The sequence below is a fragment of the Grampus griseus genome (genome assembly GCF_964374135.1).
Source record: "Grampus griseus genome assembly, chromosome: 14".
NCBI classification, from domain to species: Eukaryota; Metazoa; Chordata; class Mammalia; order Artiodactyla; family Delphinidae; genus Grampus; species Grampus griseus.
The window spans coordinates 76,587,405-76,609,079 of NC_139008.1; the positions used below are offsets into that span (position 1 = coordinate 76,587,405).

Here is a 21,675-nt window from a genome sequence, read left to right on the forward strand (position 1 = left end):
GAGGTTGAGTAACTTTACCAAAAACTTATAACTACAACCCTTCTACTCAAACAGAGCAACTTTTTACATTTTATACATAGGAGTTGCTTTTACATGTCTGTAGCCAGGGTGCAGTCAAAGATAAACACAGCCAGACATTGTTAAAGTGGTAAAAACAGATTTTGTTCTGTAATTACTGGTGGGGAAAGAGCTGAGCTCATTCTGGACTTGTGCGGAGGTGATTGGATGTTTTAAAAGGAGAATGAGGGAGTAAGGAAAGAACAGGGGCTCAAGTGAAAAGTTAGAGAGTTGGTCAGTGTAAATGTGATGAGGCCAGCAGTGTCTGCTAGCTGGGAATTACCAAAGTTAGGCTTCTAGCCTCCCACAGAGACTGGGAGACAGAGACCCTACCTTCCTGATGATTACATTTCAAAGGAAGGGCTTTCAGGTCCTTAAGAAAGACATTGCTGAAGTGTAGGAGATACGTATACCTCTCAAAAGGACAGAGGAAGGAGTTCACAATTGTAAGCCCTTTTCAGTAAATGCTTTAAGAAAGGGAGGTTGGAGCCCATCCTCAGATCTTGGTTAGAAAAAAACAGTAAATTCTCCTGGTGGCACTGAGTTTTCTCAGGCAGTCTTGAGGGGGTGGGGACACTGGGGTCACCCTAGGGACACAGCCTTGTGTTGCTAGAAGCCATGTTCGAGATTGGTCAGCGCTTAGTGTAGAAGTTTGGACGGAGTCACCACGGGCTGAGAGCTCTGCTGTCCTCAGTGCCTATATCCTTTTGTTCCTATATTTGTTTCCTCGAATGATGACCAAATAGCATGACATTCAGTCCCAGAAGTAGCAAGCTAGCAATTCCAAGGGATGGGCTCTGAGGGGAGACAGCTGAGCCTGTTGAGGCAGGCAGAGGAGGTGGCCAAAACTGAGGGTTGGGATTTCCATAAGTCACCATTGGTTCCTCTTTCCCACACTCAGTGTGACATAAGATCCTATGGGCTCTACCTCTAAAATATATCCTGAAGCTGTCCACTTCTCTCCACGTGCACTGCTATTCACCCTAGTCCAGGCCTAACGTCTCTTTCCTGGATGCCTCCAGCAGCTTCCTCACTGGTCTCCCTGCTTCAAGGTCTTTCCCCCATACAGTCCAAGCAGCAACTGGTGGACCTTTTAAAATATAAATTTGGCGGTCATCCTGTAATGGGTGCACTTAAGACATAACACTGGCTTAAGAGGCCTGCATCATCTGGCCCCTGCCGACCTAACTTCATCTCCTGCCATGCTCCACTTTATTTTTTAAGCCCCAGCCTAGCCCAGTCCTGCCTCAGAGCCTTTGCTATTAGCATCCCCTCCTCCTGGAACGGTCTGCAGGCTGATCCACAGCTGTCTCCTTGTTGAAATTCAAGTCAATTGTCACTTGTTTAGGGGTCTCCTCTGGCCATCCCATTGACATTCTACGTCACTGCTGCCACATCATTCTGTTTTTAAATCCTATGAGAAGACTCATAGCACTTATCAAATTTGAAATTATCTTGTTTATTCCGTTCCTCCCTCTAAAACATAAGCTCCATGAGGGGCAGGCAGTTCTCTTCGATTGGAGACGCTTTGGACATGACTTTGGGCAGTTCGTTCAACAGTTATATAAGACCTACTAGGTGCCTGACATGAAAATAGGCCACAATGCAGCGGCCACTCGCCAAATCTGTGCTCGTCTCAGAATCGGCATTGTGATGTCCGATGGAGCGTTCAAAGCCAAAGGGCCGGGCTTCCCTGGTGGCGCAGTGGTTGAGAGTCCGCCTGCTGATGCAGGGGACACGGGTTCGTACCCCGGTCCGGGAGGATCCCACATGCCGCGGAGCGGCTGGGCCCGTGAGCCATGGCCGCTGAGCCTGCGTGTCCGGAGCCTGTGCTCCGCAGCGGGGGAGGCCACAGCACTGAGAAGCCTGCGTACCGCAAAAAAAAAAAAAAAAAAAAAGCCAAAGGGCATTGTCGCTTGTGACGTCAGCACACACAGAGCGGGGCCGCGATTGGCGATTCCAGCCGAGGTGGAGCCGAGCGCCCTCGGCCCCGCCCCTTGCCTCGGCCCCGCTCACGCATGCGCCCCGACCACAGCCTCGCCGCCGCGCCATTTTGCCGGGGTTTGAATGTGCGGTGGAGCGGCAGCAGGGGTGGGTATTGCCGGCTACGGTCTGCGGCTGAGATTCCCTTCTCCGTACCCGTACCCCCACAAGGTAAGGCGCGGGCGTGCACGGCCTGGCACAGTGGCCTCTTGGGACCCGGCTGCGGGAGGGATGAGGCGCTCCCGGCACTTCCGAACGCTGGGAAGCAAGGACCGCACCTCTGGGCGAGAGCGGATTATGGGCCCGTGTCCCGGGCAGCGCCCTCGGGGAGGGTCTTCGCCTGCGGGTCTCGTCTCCTCTCGGCACCCCAGGTCTGAGGCCCAGGCCCGGCGGCCCCCGAGCCTGCGAGGGGCGAGGGCTACCCAGGCGCGGCCTAACCAGAGCGGCCCAAGCGCCCGCCCCTTCCCCTCCAGCACCGCGCTGATTGGCCGCGCCGCTCGGGAAGGCCGCCTCTCATTGGTGGCGCCCGCGCGTCCGTTCTCGGCGCTCCGGGCCACCCGCAACGCGAGCGGAGTGCGGCAGCCAGGCCTGTCCGGCGGCTGAGCGGGCTTGCGGGCAGCCGCCCCGACCGCTTCTTCCCCTGGCCTCACTTTCTCATTAAGGAGGCGGTGGAGCGGCACCTCCCAGTGCTTCAGCCTCCGCGACTGTAACACGGGCTTCGTGGTCTCACTTTGGTGAGTTGCTCGTGAAGATTAGCTTGTAGTCCGTGCACTGGGGAGTCCACGCACCTGCGCGGTAACACGGGGTCCGCCTCTTGGGGGAGACGCTATGGCGTGGTATACCGTTCGGAGCGTGGAATTCAGCGTTGAAATGAGAAGGCCTGAGCCCATTCCAGATTTAGCCTCTCCCTAGGGGTGTAGCTTAGGGCTGGTCTCTTCATCTCTCCGGCCTCCACTTCCTTATCTGCACAGTGGGGTTGAAAACATCTACTTCGTTAAGTGGCTGAGGATCCACAGAGTTACTACCGTGGTTTACAGAGTCCCGTCGGTGGTGACCATTGTCCGCCTCTCCCATCTGTCTCTTCTCCTTAGCCACTGTAGCCATACTGCTGACCTTTCTTTTTAAATGTTCCGAGCTCATGTCCTCCATAAAGCGTTTGGACGCGCCATTCCTCTGCTTGGAAATTACCAGCATCAGGTCTTTGCTGGTTCCTGTCTTTCGAGTTTCACTCGCCTTACGCCTTTTTTGGCCAACCTCTCAAAAGATCTCTTTCCTTCAACTCTCCATCACATCACCCGAGGTTTAGTTACTTCACAGCTTTTATCATAATCTAGAATCACGTGTAGTTTGTTTATTGTCTTCCTCAACTGCTAGGATGTAAAAAAGCAAGGACCTCGCCTGTCTCATTACTGCTGTACGCAGATGGCTGTTGCTTGCCACGTGTTAGATGTGCAAGTATTATTCCTTGGAATAATAATGCACAGAAAGGGGATTTTTACTCTTAGATCCTAACAGTGCTCTTTTTCTCCTCCACTTGGGCCCCCATAGTCAAATTTTGGGCCCTTTTTTGTGTGTCTCCATATTTTTGCATAATTCTTGGGACTTGATCTACCCAGCCTCTTCCCTCTTAAGACCCTTTATCTTTCATTTCTTTACATCAGTGCAAGAGAGTTCTCTCTCCCCTTCTGTTTACTTTGATTTTTGCTGGTTGGAGACTGGGATAGAGGGAAACCATTTCCTATATAGTATTAGATGGGTTTGGGGGCAGTGTTCTACCTTTGGTATTAATTTGTTCCTTTATTCATTTAATAACTTGATTGAGCATCCACTTAATCTCTGTGAATACAGTGAAGAAACAAAAATGGACAAAGTCCCTTCCCTTGGGAAGCTTATATTCTAGAAACAAGAATACACATAAATGACCTAGATAATTTCAGATAGTGACAGATGAAGGCGACTTCTCTGAGGAGGTGGCATTTGAGCTGAGACCAGGAAAGATGAGGGAACAGAACATTCCAGGCAGAGAGAATAGACAGTACAAAGGGCTCGGGACAGGAACAAGCCTGGAATATTTGAAGAAAATCCAACTTGCACAGAGTAGTCTATGAAGGGAGAGGTATCCAGGGGCCAGATCACATAGGGCTTTGCAGACAATGTAAAAAGTTTGGATTTGCATCTCATTGGTATGTTCTTGTGATTAGAAAGCAGAGGGTGGGGCTTCCCTGGTGGCACAGTGGTTAAGAATCTGCCTGCCAATGCAGGGGACGTGGGTTCGAGCCCTGGTCCGGGAAGATCCCACATGCCCACTAAGCCCGTGAGCCAAAACTACTGAGCCTGTGCTCTAGAGCCGCGAGAGCCACAACTACTGAGCCCACGTGCCACAGCTACTGAAGCCCGCACGCCTAGAGCCCGTGCTCCGCAACGGGAGAAGCCACTGCAGTGAGAAGCCCGCGCACCGCAACGAAGAGTAGCCTCTGCTCTCTGCAACTAGAGAAAGCCCGCGTGCAACAACAAAGACCAACGTGGCCGAAAATAAATAAATTTTTTTTTTTTTTTTTAAAAAGCAGAGAGTGGATTGAGGTGTTGGGGTATGTTCTTGATGTGTGTGTGCACCAGATAGTTTTCATTTATTGGATCTCTTTCCCTTTCCCCAAATGTAGGGCTTCAGGAATGGTTCTCTAATGTGGAAGAAATATCTAAGGAAAAGGCACACATCTTGGATCAACTTATGTCACAGATGTCTGTGAGATGGCCTTGGAAAGCAAAGGTTTTATTCCAAAAATCTTCACCTGTAATTGAGGGCCAGTGAGAAGAGGCTAGACTTAGGCCCAGCCATTCTTTCAATAAGAAGAACTTGGGATTTAGATAAGTCTGTCATAATTGATTTATTGTGGTACATATTTTTTATTTTTTGTGTATTGGTAGGGATTTCCAAAAATAGCTCAGTGGAGAAGTAAAGTATCACGCCTTATTCAAAAGCAAAAGAGTGAATTTTTTCACTTCTAGTTTGAGTCTTTAAAGTCAGTAACACTTTTTACATTTATATATTGCTAACATTTCCAAGTGTCAAAGCCCCTTCACCTGTGGCAAATAAGATAATTTAATTAGACCTTGATCTTGCTGATATATTGTGAAAACCTGTGGAGTATTCTCTAAAATTACCTGATTGGTCATACTTTCCCAAATCAAGGCTAAGCTTATAAATTGGGTGTATAGGCATTGTCACTGAGGAGATAGAAAAAGGATTTGTTGACATTTAGTCCCTTAACTAACATTAAAAATATAGGACTTACCTAGTATTTTAACTTTCAGGGTTGTAGCATGCATATTTATATCCTCCCCCCCAACGCCTCACAGTTTTTCCCCCTACACACTTTTTTTTTTTTTTTAATTTAAACATAGTCCCACCCTAGCACTTCAACTTTGTTGTTTTCTGGGGTCACTCTGTCATGTGCTCTTAGAATCAGTTGTCTCCAGTTCTTCCTGTTTGTCACAGTCAATTGACCAAAATAAATGTGAAGAATGATAGTGCTTTTTTTTAAAATTTATTTATTTATTATTTATGGCTGTGTTGGGTCTTCGTTTCTGTGCAAGGGCTTTCTCCAGTTGCGGCAAGCGGGGGCCACTCTTCATCGCGGTGTGCGGGCCTCTCACTATCACGGCCTCTCTTGTTGCGGAGCACGGGCTCCAGACGCGCACGCTCAGTAATTGTGGCTCAAGGGCCCAGTTGCTCTGCGGCATGTGGGATCTTCCCAGACCAGGGCTCGAACCCATGTCCCTGCATTGGCAGGCAGATTCTCAACCACCGCGCCACCAGGGAAGCCCCAATAGTGCTTTTCGATGGGGGAAAAAAATCAGTAAAGGGTATGTAGCCTTTGAAAATCGTACAACAAATATGTAGTAGGTACCCATCACTGTTTTAAGGGTCTAGGGAGATAGCAGTGAACAAAACACAAAGTCCCTGCTCACATGGAGCTTACAGTCTAATGGAGGGAAAAGCATAGTAAACAAGAAAGCAATTCATATGCCTGATAAAATTGACTTGGAAAAACAGAGTAAGAGAATGGAGAGTGGCTGAGGTGGGTGCTCTTTTAGATATGATGGTCCAGGACAGCGCCTCTAAAAAGAGATGACATTTGCAAAGAGACCTGAATGAAGTGGGCAGTGAGCCACAAAGCTCTCCAGGGGCAGAGATATCCAGGCAGACGGGACAGTAAGTGCAAGCCTCCGAAACAAAAGTGCTAGCACTGGCAGATATGAACAGTAATACAGGACAGATTTCAAATGCACATCTTTCTTCAAGCATTTTTGAATGAACAGAAACTAATTATGGCAGTAAGTTGGTCACTGTTTATCTGACAGGTGTAACTGAGTTACTACATTATGTCGGGCCTGCTAGTAACTGATCCGCAGAGAATAGTCTCCAATCCAAACTGGATCCATGTTTTAGCTGGTTCGCTGACATATTGTCTTAGCCATTAGTTCATGCAACAAATGCTTAATGAATGTCTGCTGTGTGCCAGGCAGTGTTGAAGGTCCTGGGTATACGGAGAGGAAGACCTACAAAGTCCCTGCCCTAAGGAGCTTACAAATGAGATAACAAGTCAAAGATCTCTCAGATGAGGATAAATGCTATTAACAGTACAATAGGGATGAGGTAGATGATAGTCACGGAAGGCTCTTTTGAGGATTTGACAGTGGGCTGACAGCTGAATGATACCTGATATCAAATTAGAAGGAAGGGCGTTATCACAGGCAGAGAGAACTGTCTTTGTCTGGTTTGAGGAACATAAAGAAGGCTTTGGGGGCTGGAACATAGGGGCAAGAAGAAGGTAGGAGACAAGGTTGACAGGTGCCAGATTGCATGGGACTCTGTCATGAAGAAAGTAAAATGCAGATTTATTGAGGAGTGTCTTTAAAAACTGAACAAAATAGATCCAGTTAACATCTATAATCCCCTCAACACACACACAGTTTAACGTGTTGCCTTGCATAAATCCCAAAAGGTAGAATAATTTGCATGTGGCAAAGTAAGTTTTTTTTTAGCTCATATATACTGATGTAAATGGTTTTGTTTGGCACAGCAAACTTTCATGATTTCATAACAGATTCAGCATTGCAACACAAAAAAGAATGGGAAATGAATTGATTAAATCACTGCTTTCCAACATGTGTTCCATAATAAAGTGGTTCGGTGGGCAAGTGATGGGAGGAACTCGATTAAAGAACGTTAAATGGATAACTTACTCTTTGAGTTCCTGAAGGCTTTGAAGTGAATCTCCAAAAGAGGGGGAATATGATGCGTAGCATTTTCCAAACTTTTGGTATAAAAACCAGAAAGAGTAGCCTCTTGATAAATTATGTGTGTGGTTAAGCAGGGCTTGGTATTCGTGCCCATAGAGTGGTTTGCCCTGGGTCAAAGGAGGTGAATATATAGGTGGGGGAATCTACTAAATCAGTCAGCATACTGGCTTCCCTTATGATAAAAACGACTGTACTGAGGAGAATACAAAGTTTCAAACAGATCAGTCTCCTTAGCAGGTTGTGGTTTCTGGCTGTGGAGGAGTACTCCGCACAAGCACAGCATTAGCTATAGCCCTTATAAAATCTTCCTAGCTTTTTTTTTTTTTTTTTTTAGTGACAAGACGAAGTGTTATGGCTTTTTTTGTTTGGATCAGTCTTGTTCAAAATCTCAGTCATCTTTGACTTCTTCCTCTCCCTTCTTCTAATCTGGCTGTCTTTTCACGTCATCCTTTCTATCGCTGTCGCTGGTGCTTCAGCTCTAGTTCAGCCCTCTGTCGTTATTTCCACTTGAGAGGCAGCCTTGGGTAGTAGGAATAGGGTAGATCTATAGGGTCAGACTGATTTGAATCTAATCTTTATTAATTGTATGCTTGGGGAAAGTTAGTTAATCTCTCAGAGGCCTTCCTTGATTGTAAAATGGTTATTGTGTGAAATGATGTGAAGCGTATCTTCTAGCACTGTGCCTGGTTCATGTTTGTGACCCTTCCCCCATTTTACAAAAGTGTCCTAATCTTCTGTTCTCTTCCTCGACTCCAGTCTGTAAACCATTACCAGCCCAAAGTACATATTCCACTTTCATTAAGTTTTTACCCATTTCAATAAACCTTTAGTGCCTTCCTCTTGTACATTAAATCATGAAATTCTTCAGGAATTTCTTCAGGGAACCTATATGATCTGATCTCAGCCTCCAAGTTCACTGTTCCCCAAAGGAGCTATGGATTCTTCCCATCTCTGTACTTTGCTCATACTATTGCCTGTATGAGATGGGTCCTCGTTCCACTTGGCCTATCCAAATCTATGTATCCTCTGGGAAGTCTTGGACCACAAATACTCCAGTGACTCTCTTAACCTAGCAGTTAAGTCGCTGTCTGTGTGATTCATTTGGCACTTACACTCAAAAGTGTTTCAGAATTCAGATTTTTTTTCTTTTGAAATGCACTTGCTGTAGATTATACAGCATCCCCAGTAGGGCATGCGGTATCGCCCCGCAATCAAATACATTATTTAGTAAAAAATTTACATACTAAGTGAGATATTCATATTTACAGTCTCGGACAGTTCAGGCCAGGTTTTGTTGCCAAGTGAGTTTGCCACAAACTTGTTAAAAAAAAACTCAGTTTGTAGATGTTTGGATCTCAGAACTGCAGGAAAGGGATTATAGGTCTGTAGTTGGTATTTCAGTTTTCTCTTGTCTTCCAACTAGGCTTTTATTTTTATTTTATTTTATTTTTTTTTGGCTATGTCGGGTCTTAGTTGCGGCACTCAGGATCTTTTGTTGTGGCCCACAGGCTTCTGTCTAGTTGTGGTGCCATGGGCTTAGTTGCTCCATGGCATGTGGGATCTTCCTGGACCAGGGCTCGAACCCATGTCCCCTGCATTGGCAGGTAGATTCTTAACCACTGCGCCACCAGGGAAGTCCTCCTCGTCTTTTTGATGATCACCATTCTAACAGGTGTGAGGTGTTAATCTCATTGTAGTTTTGATTTGCATTCCCTCATGTTTAATGATGTTGAGCTCCTTTTCATGTACCTTTTTGGCCAACTGTATGTTTTCTTTGGAAAAATGTTCAGCTCTTCTGCCCATTTTTTCAATTGGATTTTTTTTCCAAGTTGTATGAGTATTTTTTATATATGTTTTGGAAATTAACCTTTTTATCAGATATGATTTGAAAATATTTTCTCCCATTTGGTATGTTGTCTTTTCATTTTGTTGATGTTTTCTTTTGCCATGCAGACACTTTTTAGTTTGATGTAGTCTCACTTGTTTATTTTTACTTTTGTTGACTTTGCTTTTGGTGTGGAAAATTGCTTTTTAATTATAATCACAGCTGTCATCTCATGAACCCCAAAACTATCTTCCCAGGTACAAATTCTCAGTATGTAGTTTGCTGTCAGTACCTATGGTTGCATGTTGTACACAAAGGAATGTATTCTAGTTTTTTATCTCAGAATTCTGTGGAATCCTTAGAATTAAGGATGCTTAGAATTTTAATTTTTTATTGTGGGGCTTTAAAAAAATAAACCTAGTGATTTGTGTTTTTAACCCTTAGCTTATGGTATGTTTTTCCTTCTTTGTCTCAAAATTATCCCACTACTGTTTCAAAAAAGCCCACCTTATCTTCTGGAACCTTGTCTCAGCTAAGAGTAAGCAAGGCTTATAGCCCACACATAAAATGTAACAAGTAGATGACTTTCAGAGAGAGGGACACCCGTAATATAAAATGATTCTTTTATGTAAATCACTGCGTCCCCATGTGACCAATTACCCAAACCTCATTTTTTTGTTTTAGGTTCTGTGGCAATGGAGCTCAGCGATGCAAATTTGCAAACGCTAACAGAATATTTGAAGAAAACTCTTGATCCTGATCCTGCCATCAGACGTCCAGGTAAAGAAAATAAATACTGTTTTGTGATTGATTTATTCTTAAAGGACAGGTGAGGGAAACGTTTGTGCAATATGCCTGTTTGTAAATAAAATTTTGAATTCTTAGGCATAGTTTATTTTTCATTCTCTAGCCATAAAGTCTTTAGTTGGCTGCTTATAGCTGCTGTGACATATGGTGGCGTGGGGTTTTTTTTGTTTTTGGTTTATTTTTTGAGTAAAATAGCTTTTATCCCTTCTGGGGTAAAAAGGACTGGTAAGTTTAGGATGCTTTGTCCCTTGACCTTTCTGAAAATCGCTATACACCTGCCTGTTTTAGAGATAAAATAATTAGGGCAGAGAGGTAAGAGTTAATTGCCTAAAAAGTGATTAAGTGAATGAAACTAGGTAATCAGACACTGTCTCTTAAATCACCATGTTGGGTTTGATTTAATTAATATATTTTAAGATCTAGGGTTCCTCCTACTCTCTCCCCCCTTCCAAATTTGACCAGTTTTCATTAGAAACTTAGTATAAGCTTAGAATTATAAACTCAGATGCCCGCAGGTGTCACACGTAAAGGTAAATGAAGGAGGCAGGCCAAGGGGGTTAAGTGCCTTGGTTAAGGGGCAAATATTATTTGGAACCAGCTAACTCTGGGGGATTCACACCAGTCTTTCAAGATCAGATTTCCAGCTTTGCTTGAAAAATAAGTATATTTATATGAAGTGTTCTCATCTTTTTTTTTTTTAATTTTTATTTATTTATTTATTTTTGGCTGAGTTGGGTCTTTGTTGCTGTGTGCGGGCTTTCTCTTGTTGCGGCGAGCGGGGGCTAGTCTTCGTTGCAGTGCACAGGCTTCTCATTGCGGTGGCTTCTCTTGTTACGGAGCACGGGCTCTAGGCGCGCGGGCTTCAGTAGCTGTGACACGTGGGCTCAGTAGTTGTGGGTCGTGGGCTCTAGAGCGCAGGCTCAGTAGTTGTGGCACACGGGCTTAGTTCCTCTGTGGCATGTGGGATCTTCCCGGACCAGGGCTCGAACCCATGTCCCCTGCCTTGGCAGGCGGATTCTCAACCACTGAGCCACCAGGGAAGCCCGTCCCTCTCATTTTTAAATGATAGCAATTAACTTCAAAAATTTTTGAAACACCGTGCAAACCAAATAAATTTCCGGGGGCCACGTGTGTCTTGTGGGTAGTAAGTTGATGATCCTTCTTGTAAGCCGTGTTAACCGGAAATGCTGATGTGCATTCTCATAAAGAGGATTTTGGAAGCACCCCATGAAGACCCAGATGAATGCGTGCACATACATGTTATATTTATATGTTATATATAATACGTAGAATCGTACACATGTTAATGCATCCATCCTAGTCTAGAGAGGCCTTTGTGATTTCTGTGAGGGAAAATTGTGATTTTCCTGTTAGTGCTTAGAGAAGTAATTTGTTCTTGGATAAAAGGAAATTAATGGCTCTAGTCTTAGACGTTCCCAGAAAGCCTCTGCCAACACTGTCTAATAAAAATTATTTTTAATAATTGTGTCTTTGTAAGGTTGAGGTGCTGTTGTCTTATGAATCAGGGACAAAATGTGGGAATAAATTGTTGTTTCTGAGAAGAGTTAAGAACAGAGCATTTCCAAGGGGTTGCTGGATGTGAAATACTGACCAGCCAAACACTGACGCAGCCAAAGCCTTCTGTAAACCTCACAGACCATACAGGACCAGAGTGTGTCCCGTCCTGAAAAATATTTTCCAGTTCAGCATTCTTCATCCTCCAAGGAACCAGATGGTAGACACAAAGCAGGGCAGCTTTGAGGGTGGAAGTTAAACTCTTGGGACTCAATTTGGAAAGAAGAAAGGTGTTAAATCATATTAAATCGTAGAAGATAATACATGCTAACAGCAGACCTTTTCAGTAAATATCGGAACCTTGGAATGGATGTTGCCTTATGAAGAAGCTTAAGACAGGAAAAATTAGAAGTGCTATAAACCTTCATGGTGTGACCTGTAAACCTAGGAGATTTATTATCCCTAAGTGTAGTATGAGTTTAAAATGTATGGGTAAAATCTTTGTATAAATTTATTACTGATATTAGAAATGTTTAATTCAAGAAGAAAACTGAGGGCTAGTATGGTAGAATAAGGACTGGACTAAAACGTTTACAGTGATGAAATCTTCTAGCTGTGTGATCTTACTTAACCTCAGTGGCCTCGTCTTTATTTTCTTTTTAACATCTTTATTGGAGTATAATTGCTTTACATTGTTGTGTTAGTTTCTGCTGTATAACAAAGCGAATCAGCTATATGCACACATATATCCCCATATCCCCTCCCTCTTGCGTCTCCCTCCCTCCCTCCCACCCTCCCTATCCCACCCCTCTAGGTGGTTGCAAGCACTGAGCTGATCTCCCGGTGCTAATTACACTATTTACATTTGGTAGTGTATATATGTCAGTGCTACTCTCTCACTTCATCCCAGCTTACCCTTCCCCCTCCCCGTGTCCTCAAGTCCATTCTCTACATCTGTGTCTTTATTCCTGTCCTGCCCCTAGGTTCATTAGAACCGTTTTTTTTTTTTTTAGATTCCATATATATGTGTTATCATACAGTATTTGTTTTTCTCTTTCTGACTTACTTCACTCTGTATGACAGACTCTAGGTCCATCCACCTCACTACAGATAACTCAATTTCGTTTGTTTTTATGGCTGAGTAATATTCCATTGTATATATGTGAGTGGCCTTGTCTTTAAAATGAGGATAATACTACCTACCTCTCTGGGTAATAGTGACAACGTATGTGAGTAAAGCACCAGATGCATATGGTTAATAATAATATGTATTAGCATAAATTAACTCATTTAATCTTAATCACAGTAGTATAAAAGAAATATTACTGCCATTACTAATAGTACTAATAGCAATCCTTCTGGAACAAGACGGAGTGTATGAATTTTGCCCTAAGGTCACTTAATCTCTCTGAGAAGCAGATTGTCCTTCACATGGGGTGATCATCTGATCAGGCCACCTTATAGGTTTGTGAGAATTGGGTGAGTTAACAGATGGTAAAGTGATCTGAAAACCGAGGTATTATATAAATTTAATGTAACATCATATATAGTTCATTTAATAGATAAGAGAAGTGAGGCACTAAAAGATAGGTTCCCTAAGGGAAAAAATATCCTAATCTTTCCATGATGCTTCAGTGAGAGATATGCATAGTTCACATATTCATGAAGTCTTAAGATTAGGTTGTAATAACAAATCTTCTAACATGGAAATTGTTTTACAGCTGAGAAGTTTCTTGAATCTGTAGAAGGCAATCAGAATTACCCACTGTTGCTCTTAACATTACTGGAGAAGGCTCAGGATAATGTTATCAAAGTGTGTGCCTCAGTAACATTCAAGAACTATATTAAAAGAAACTGGAGAATTGTAAGTATTTTGTGAGTACATAGTTTAAGACCCTGCATGTTTATAAGATTGATATATGCAGTGTTCCTGAACGATTCAGGCACAGATTAAAGATAAAAGCAGGACCCTCCTCAACAAAATATTAAAAAGTCAAATCCAAAAATGTATCAAAAGTATAAAAATACCATGACCAAGTGGGATTTATCTCAGATATGCAAGGCTGGTTCAACATTCAAAAACCTATCGACTAAGAGAAGATAAATCACATTATTATATCATTAGGTGCAGAAAAAGCATTTGTCAAAGTCCAACTCCCATTCATGGTAAAAACTCAGTAAATTTGGAACAGAGAGGAGTTTTCTCGGCAATGTAAAGACTGTGAAAAACCTATAACTAACATCATACCTAATGGTGAGAAACTTGACGCTTTCCCACCAAGATCAGTTACAAAGCAAGGGTGTCCCCTCTTACCACTCCTTTTCAACATTGTGTTGGAAGTCTTTTTTATTTTATATATATTCTTTTGCCATGGCATGTGGACCTTAGTTCCCAGTCCAGGAATCGAACCTGTGTCCTCTGCATTGGAAGCACGGAGTCTTAACCACTGGACCACCAGGGATGTCCTTGATAATGCAGTAAGAAAAGGAAATATACCATTTGGAAAGACATAAAACTGTCTTTGTTCTCAGATGACATGATTGTCCATGTAGAGAATGCAAAAGAATTGACAAAAGTTAAACAGGGGCTTCCCTGGTGGCGCAGTGGTTGAGAGTCCGCCTGCCGAGGCAGGGGACACGGGTTCGTGCCCCGGTCTGGGAAGATCCCACATGCCGCGGAGCGGCTGGGCCCGTGAGCCGTGGCCGCTGAGCCTGCGCGTCTGGAGCCTGTGCTCTGCAACGGGAGAGGCCACAACAGTGAGAGGCCTGCGTACTGCAAAAAAAAAAAAGTTAAACAGGACGTTTTTTATTTAAATTCATATCAGTTAAGTCAGCTTCATAACCCAGGTTGCTAGAGACTGTGAGACTTTGTTTTAACATCCAGTTTGGTTGAAATTTAACTTTAGCTTACTATCTACTGAAGAGACATTACATGGGAAGATACAGTCTAAATGAGTAATTGAAGCAATTTCTATTGTAAACAAGGAAGAATTATATAAAGCTGGAAAAAAACACATTTTATGTATATATATATATGCATTCTACACATATATATGTGTAGAATGCAAAATAATTTAGATTTGAAGTTTTTGGTAAGGGATTTGTCCTGTGTCTTGTGGGATATGGGAAATATTTTCTAATCATAAGGTAAATCTTATTATGCTGCAAGTTTAATGATCAGTATAGCTATACATTGAGAAATGGGTATCTTCCCTACCTTAGCTTCTTCCCTACCTTAGCTTATGACAGTGGTTCTAAATTGGGGGTAGTTTTGCCAACCTGGGGATATTTAGAGACGTTCTGGTTGTCCACGCTGGGGGTGGGGTGGGGAGGGTGTCTGGCATCTAGTGGGTAGAAGGTGAGGGTGCTGGGAACCATCCTACAGTGCACAAGAAAGATCCCCATAACAAAGATTTATCTGACCCAAAATGTCAGTAATGCCGGGGTTGAGGTAACTCTGGGTTAGGATAAAGAAAAAAGTGAGAAATGTTTTTAGTAATAGCAGTAATGATACTTAGAAAGTATTAAAGTTGACAGAAAGAGTCAGCTTTTCTAAAAAATCAGCTTTAAATCTGGTTAAATATTTATTTAGAATCTTTTTTCCTCATTCCATAGAAGAATTCAAAAACAGTAAATATTGTTTTTAAGCTTAAGTCAAGCATTCTCACATGTGAAGAAATGACTTAGTGAATTTTAGAATGTTTAAAAATCCATTCATCTACTTGTAGACATGCAAGCCCTATCCCCTGTCTTGATTTGTAAAACTAGTGAGATCCAGAATCTGTTTGGGCGATGTAGTCCTGGATGCATTCAAACTGGTAATGGTCAAGAAGTTTTCATTGAAAAGACTTTTCTTTGACTTAAGGTAACAGTCAAATTGAAGCTTTTGAAGATGAATATCGGCTGAGTAGCATATATGTATAAAGATTCCCCCCCCCGCCCGCCCCGCGGTACGCAGGCCTCTCACTGCTGTGGCCTCTCCCGTTGCGGAGCACAGGCTCTGGACGCGCAGGCTCAGCGGCCATGGCTCACGGGCCCAGCCGCTCCGCGGCATGTGGGATCCTCCCGGACCGGGGCACGAACCCGAGTCCCCTGCCTCGGCAGGCGGACTCCCAACCACTGCGCCACCAGGGAAGCCCTGTATAAAGATTTTTAACCACATGTTCTGATTAGTTTACTTACAGAACTGAGATTCTTTTTTTTTTTTTTTTTTGCGGTACGCGGGCCTCTCACTCTTGTGGCCTCTCCCGTTGCGGAGCACAGGCCATGGCTCATGGGCCCAGCCGCTCCACGGCATGTGGGATCTTCCCGGACTGGGGCACGAACCCGTGTCCCCTGCATCGGCAGGCAGACTCTCAACCACTGTGCCACCAGGGAAGCCCAGAACTGAGATTCTTAATTGGCATCAGGGAGTCAGAGAAGCTCCTTAATTTGTATGTAAAATATTTGCATTTGGGAAGGAAGGTACATTTTTCTGCAGAAAAATGCTTCCATCAGATTATTAAAGGAATCTGTGACCCATTTATGTAGAATGAAGGCCCTACCTTCCTCTATTTTTCTTAGGAAACCAGGAAATGAGAAATGGTTCTGTTTTATCTACAAACCCGTACAGTAATAGATATGGATTTATGTCACTTGCTTATTAATGTTTTGCTTTTAGGTTGAAGATGAACCAAATAAAATTTGCGAAGCCGACCGAGCAGCCATTAAAGCTAACATAGTGCACTTGATGCTTAGCAGCCCAGAGCAAATTCAGAAGCAGGTATGTGAGGCCCTGCTTGTTAGGTGGGCTTGTTTGTAGAGCTTTCAGTCTAATTAGTCTCTTTCCTCCCCACAGTTAAGTGATGCCATTAGCATTATTGGCAGAGAAGATTTCCCTCAGAAATGGCCTGACTTGTTGACAGAAATGGTGAATCGCTTTCAGAGTGGAGATTTCCATGTTATTAATGGAGTCCTTCGTACAGCACATTCTTTATTTAAAAGGTATTGATATATAAATTCATATTTTTAAAATACTTGTTTCAGATATTTTTGCTTGTGTGTATTTTTGTGATTATGTCATTTTTTATGATAATTCTAGAATAAGAGCATAAGCCTCTCATTATTGTGTTTGTTTCTTCTTAAGTGTAGGATGTTTATTTCATATTGCCCTATTACTTGTGAAATACCTGGTCTTGATAAACCGTGCTTGAATTCCCTTTTTATTTCAGAAAGCTATCTAGCCATAGATTTTTCTCTAATCTAGCCTTGAAGACCTAAAGTCAGTTAACCAAAATTTGTAAATTTGCCTCTTTTACCTTAATTTTCTAGATATCGCCATGAATTTAAGTCAAATGAGTTATGGACTGAAATTAAACTTGTTCTGGATGCCTTTGCTTTGCCTTTGACTAATCTGTTTAAGGTATGTGATAACATCTTGGTGGTATTTTTAAATTACTTAATATTTTAAAGTGCTTGAATATTTGTATAAATTTTGTTTAAGAGATTGCTTTGAAAGTGTATTTGATAGGTAATGGTTTAGAGCAGCATTTCTTTTGAAAAATTTCAAATCTACACCAAAATAGAGAAGCTGGTAGAATGAAATCCCATGTATTGACTACACAAGTTTAATGGTTACTAGAATTTTATTTCTTTTTAATTTGTTCTCTCCCTTTGATTTCATACGAATAGTTAAAAGCAAATCCCAGGCGTCTTATTATTTCACTCAAGTATTTGAGTATGTGTCTCTAAAGGAATGGATCTGTATTTTGATTTGACTGTTTATGGAGTTAATTTATATATCCGTACATCATCTTATAGCACATAAGGAACTTTCCTAGATATCTTTCTGAAACTCGTTTAAGATCGAAAGAGAAGTATTGTTAACCTTTTTTTCCAGATAAGGAAAGTGGAGGGTTCGGTATCACACAGCTAATAAAAAAGAGAGCCAGGCCTCAAACCTAGTTTTGCTAACTTGAGAAAAGCTGCTCATTTCCTGTTTTCAGAAAGGAAAGTTGTGTGATAATCACAACTTTCTAAATTACAGAGTATGCACAGGATTTTTCATGGTTAGGATATCTTACTGATAGTACATTTTTATTTTTAAAAATAAAATTGGACAAAATGTCAATATTTTTCACCTATTGGACTAGCAAAGATTTTTATTTCTTTTTAATGACATTAAAAGTTTTAGCCAGGAGCAGAGAGGGACGGGTGGGAGGAAAATGTTTTAGCCAGAGTCCAGTGAAATGAACACTAGTGTCCTGTCCATTGGGTTATAAATGGTACTAGCTTTCTGGAGTTGGACATTTCATTGAGAAAACCATAATATTCATATTTTCTAACTCTGGGATATACTTAGCAACGTTTGTTGAGTGTCTTTTACATTGTAGGTGTGCACAAATTACAAGGACCTTTTATGTATATTTTCTCATTTTATTCTCATATTTTATGAGGTAGGCATTATTCTTAATTACAGACAGATATGGAGATGGGGGCGCAGTAAAATAACTTACTCAGAGTCATGCTTATTATGAGTAACAGGGTCTGGGTTGTATCCAGATCTATCTGGCTTCCAGAACTCTTACTCATAGCATACTGTTCTCTACTGGTAATACAGTTGTAGAATCTCAAACTCAGAAAACTAGAAGTGTGCCCAAAGTTTTATACATAAGCTTGTTTATTGCAGTTAGAATAACAAACAGTTGCAAACAACCTACAGGCCAGGTGGCAGGGAATTATTTAATGAGTGCATATAAAGACAGTTTTGTGTAATATAGTTATAGACATGCACAGAGGAGAGTAGAAGGATCTAGTCCAAAATATTAATATTGGACTTTACAGTAGTGCTGTGATGGACAACTTAAAAATATATATTTTAATGTGTTTTTTCAAAAATTCTAAATGACTGTATACTACTATTTAAAATCCAAATTTTGGAGAAGATGTATGAATAGTTTCAGCCTAATACAAGGCTTTTTCACTAAGGTTTACAATACACTAAAACTGTCTTTCTAAATTCCTTTCCAAGGCCACTATTGAACTCTGCAGCACCCACGCAAATGATGCCTCTGCTCTGAGGATTCTGTTTTCTTCCCTGATCCTAATCTCAAAACTGTTCTACAGTTTAAACTTTCAGGTAAGTTTCGTTTTATTTCTTGCTTTTGATTCTTATTCTTTGATGTCATATATAAAGTTTTTCACTTGATAAAGACTTCTTTGCTAGCATTGATTTCCCCCCCTCACCCTGAAAAAATAGACATTGGTTGCTTGTGTTCTGATTCCCCGCCATTCTTTTTTTTTTTTTTTTTACAAGAGATAAATAAACTGACACCAAGCATTGTAAATGGATGACCACAACAAAAGCAACAATGATTGCAATTACCAAACACGAAACACACTCATACTATGTCATAATATTGACATTCAGTCCAGTAATCCTCCACTGTAACAGCTCCTTTACTTTGCAGTGAAAATTGATTTGTATATTTTTTGCCTCTGAGTCCTTGTGGGATTTTTTTTTTTATTCAAACAGAAAGTCACAATTATATAATCATCCTCATCAGTTCACTCAGTCCCATGTAATTAATTTTTTTTATCTTGATCTTTTGTTAGCACTTTTATGAATTCATCAGTTTTCCCATTAGAGTTCTGAAAATGCTAATTCATTCAGTTCAGTAGTATAGTCAGTTACCAGAAACCTGTACTTGTCATAGTCTTTTCCATGAATTCCTTGAAGATGAAACCCTTTTATAGGAACTTTTTTTTTTTTTTGTGGTACGCGGGCCTCTCACTGTTGTGGCCTCTCCTGTTGCGGAGCACAGGCTCCGGATGCGCAGGCTCAGCGGCCATGGCTCATGGTCCCAGCCACTCCACGGGATGTGGAATCTTCCTGGACTGGGGCACGAACCTGTGTCCTTTGTATCGGCAGGTGGACTCACACCCACTGTGCCACCAGGGAAGCCCTTATAGGAACATTTTTGCAAAAGCATCAGAGTACACCCAGAACTGTCTGTAAATGACAAAAGACTTAAAAATGACCATGGTTAAAGTTTTGATGGAAGTTCATAATAATGCAGTTGACAAGGAAATCTAGTTATTTCTGAGATATACATTTTAAAGTAATAACTAGAATTATGACTTATAACATTATACCGGAACGTATAAGATTCTTAGAAATTTCATGTAATGTCTGAAACATTTATATTAACATATTTCCATACAAATAACCCAAAGAAAGTTTAGTATTAGTTTTTTTGTTTGTGTATTTTTTTATACTGCAGGTTCTTATTAGTCATCAGTTTTATACACACAGTGTATACATGTCAATCCCAATCGCCCAATTCAGCACACCACCATCCCCACCCCACCGTGGTTTTCCCCCCTTGGTGTCCATACGTTTGTTCTCTACATCTGTGTCTCAACTTCTGCCCTGCAAACCGGTTCATCTGTACCATTTTTCTAGGTTCCATATACATGCGTTAATATACGATATTTGTTTTTCTCTTTCTGACTTACTTCACTCTGTATGACAGTCTCTAGATCCATCCACGTCTCAACAAATGACTCAATTTGTTCCTTTTTATGGTTGAGTAATATTCCATTGTATATATGTACCACAACTTCTTTATCCATTTGTCTGTCGATGGGCAATTGGACTCCCTGACTTCAGACTATACTACAAAGCTACAGTAATCAAGACAATATGCTACTGGCACAAAAACAGAAAGATAGGTCAATGGAACAAGATAGATAGCCCAGAGATAAACCCACGCACCTATGGTCAACTAATCTATGACAAAGGTGGCAAAGATATACAATGGAGAAAAGACAGTCTCTTCAATAAGTGGTGCTGGGAAAACTGGACAGCTACATGTAAAAGAATGAAATTAGAACACTCCCTAACACCATACACAAAAATAAACTCAAAATGGATTCGAGACCTAAATGTAAGACTGGACACTATAAAACTCCTAGAGGAAAACATAGGAAGAACACTCTTTGACATAAATCACAGAAAGGTCTTTTTTGACCCATCTCCTAGAGTAATGGAAATAAAAACAAAAGTAAACAAATGGGACCTAATGAAACTTCAAAGCTTTTGCACAGCAAAGGAAACCATAAACAAGACGAAAAGACAACCCTCGGAATGGGAGAAAATATTCGCAAACGAATCATCGGACAAAGGATTAATCTCCAAAATATATAACAGCTCATGCAGCTCAATATTAAAGAAACAAACAACCCAATCCAAAAATGGTCAGAAAACCTAAATAGACGTCTCTCCAAAGAAGACATACAGATGGCCAAGGAGCACATGAAAAGCTGCTCAGCACCATAATTATTAGAGAAATGAAAATCAAAACTACAGTGAGGGCTTCCCTGGTGGCGCAGTGGTTGAGAGTCCGCCTGCTGATGAAGGGGACACGGGTTCATGCCCTGGTCCAGGAAGATCCCACTGCCACGGAGCGGCTGGGCCCGTGAGCCATGGCCGCTGAGCCTGCGCATCCGGAGCCTGTGCTCCACAACAGGAGAGGCCACAACAGTGAGAGGCCCACGTACAGCAAAAAAAAAAAAAAAAACACAAAAAAAACTACAATGAGATATCACCTCACACCAGTTAGAATGGGCATCATCAGAAAATCTACAAACAACAAATGCTGGAGAGGGTGTGGAGAAAAGGGAACCCTCTTGCACTGTTGGTGGGAATGTAAATTGATACAGCCACTATGGAGAACAGTATGGAGGTTCCTTAAAAAACTAAAAATAGAACTACCATATGACCCAGCAATCCCACTACTGGGCATATACCCAGAGAAGACCATAATTCAAAAAGACACATGTATCCCAATGTTCACTGCAGCACTATTTACAATAGCCAGGTCATGGAAGCAAAGCTTACAGCTTTTAATGGAAGCATATCTGGGAGACAAAAGACTGAAGAAACAGACTTGGGAAGGTGTAAGAACCAGTGGCATTTGAGAGGAAACACAGCCACGATCTTATAGCAGAAAATGCCTGGTCACCCGGTTGCTACTGAGGTGGTGGTCTCCAGTCATTCTTTCTGTTCTTGAGTTATTACTTTAAGATTCAGGGCTCCAGGAATGAGAAGGGAGTCTTACTGGTACAGACTCCTATACTGAGATGCAAGAGAAAGGATGTAGCTTTTTTGTTGCCTCTAGCCAGAGCCAAGTACTTGGACTTAA

The 21,675-nt window shown here is 41.8% G+C and overlaps 1 protein-coding gene across 1 annotated transcript in view; it reads left to right on the top strand.

Moving 5' to 3' along the window:
- Positions 1-2,075: 2,075 nt before the first annotated feature.
- CSE1L (chromosome segregation 1 like) overlaps positions 2,076-21,675 on the top strand; it is a gene marked incomplete at its 5' end in the record, with an annotated part of 42,115 nt that continues 22,515 nt past the window's right edge. The window contains 7 exons of the mRNA XM_082669618.1: positions 2,076-2,211; positions 9,854-9,949; positions 13,213-13,355; positions 16,152-16,253; positions 16,329-16,474; positions 16,802-16,892; positions 18,501-18,608. Coding sequence (XP_082525744.1) covers positions 2,076-2,211; positions 9,854-9,949; positions 13,213-13,355; positions 16,152-16,253; positions 16,329-16,474; positions 16,802-16,892; positions 18,501-18,608 — 822 coding nt within the window. The remainder of the gene's footprint in view (positions 2,212-9,853; positions 9,950-13,212; positions 13,356-16,151; positions 16,254-16,328; positions 16,475-16,801; positions 16,893-18,500; positions 18,609-21,675) is intronic.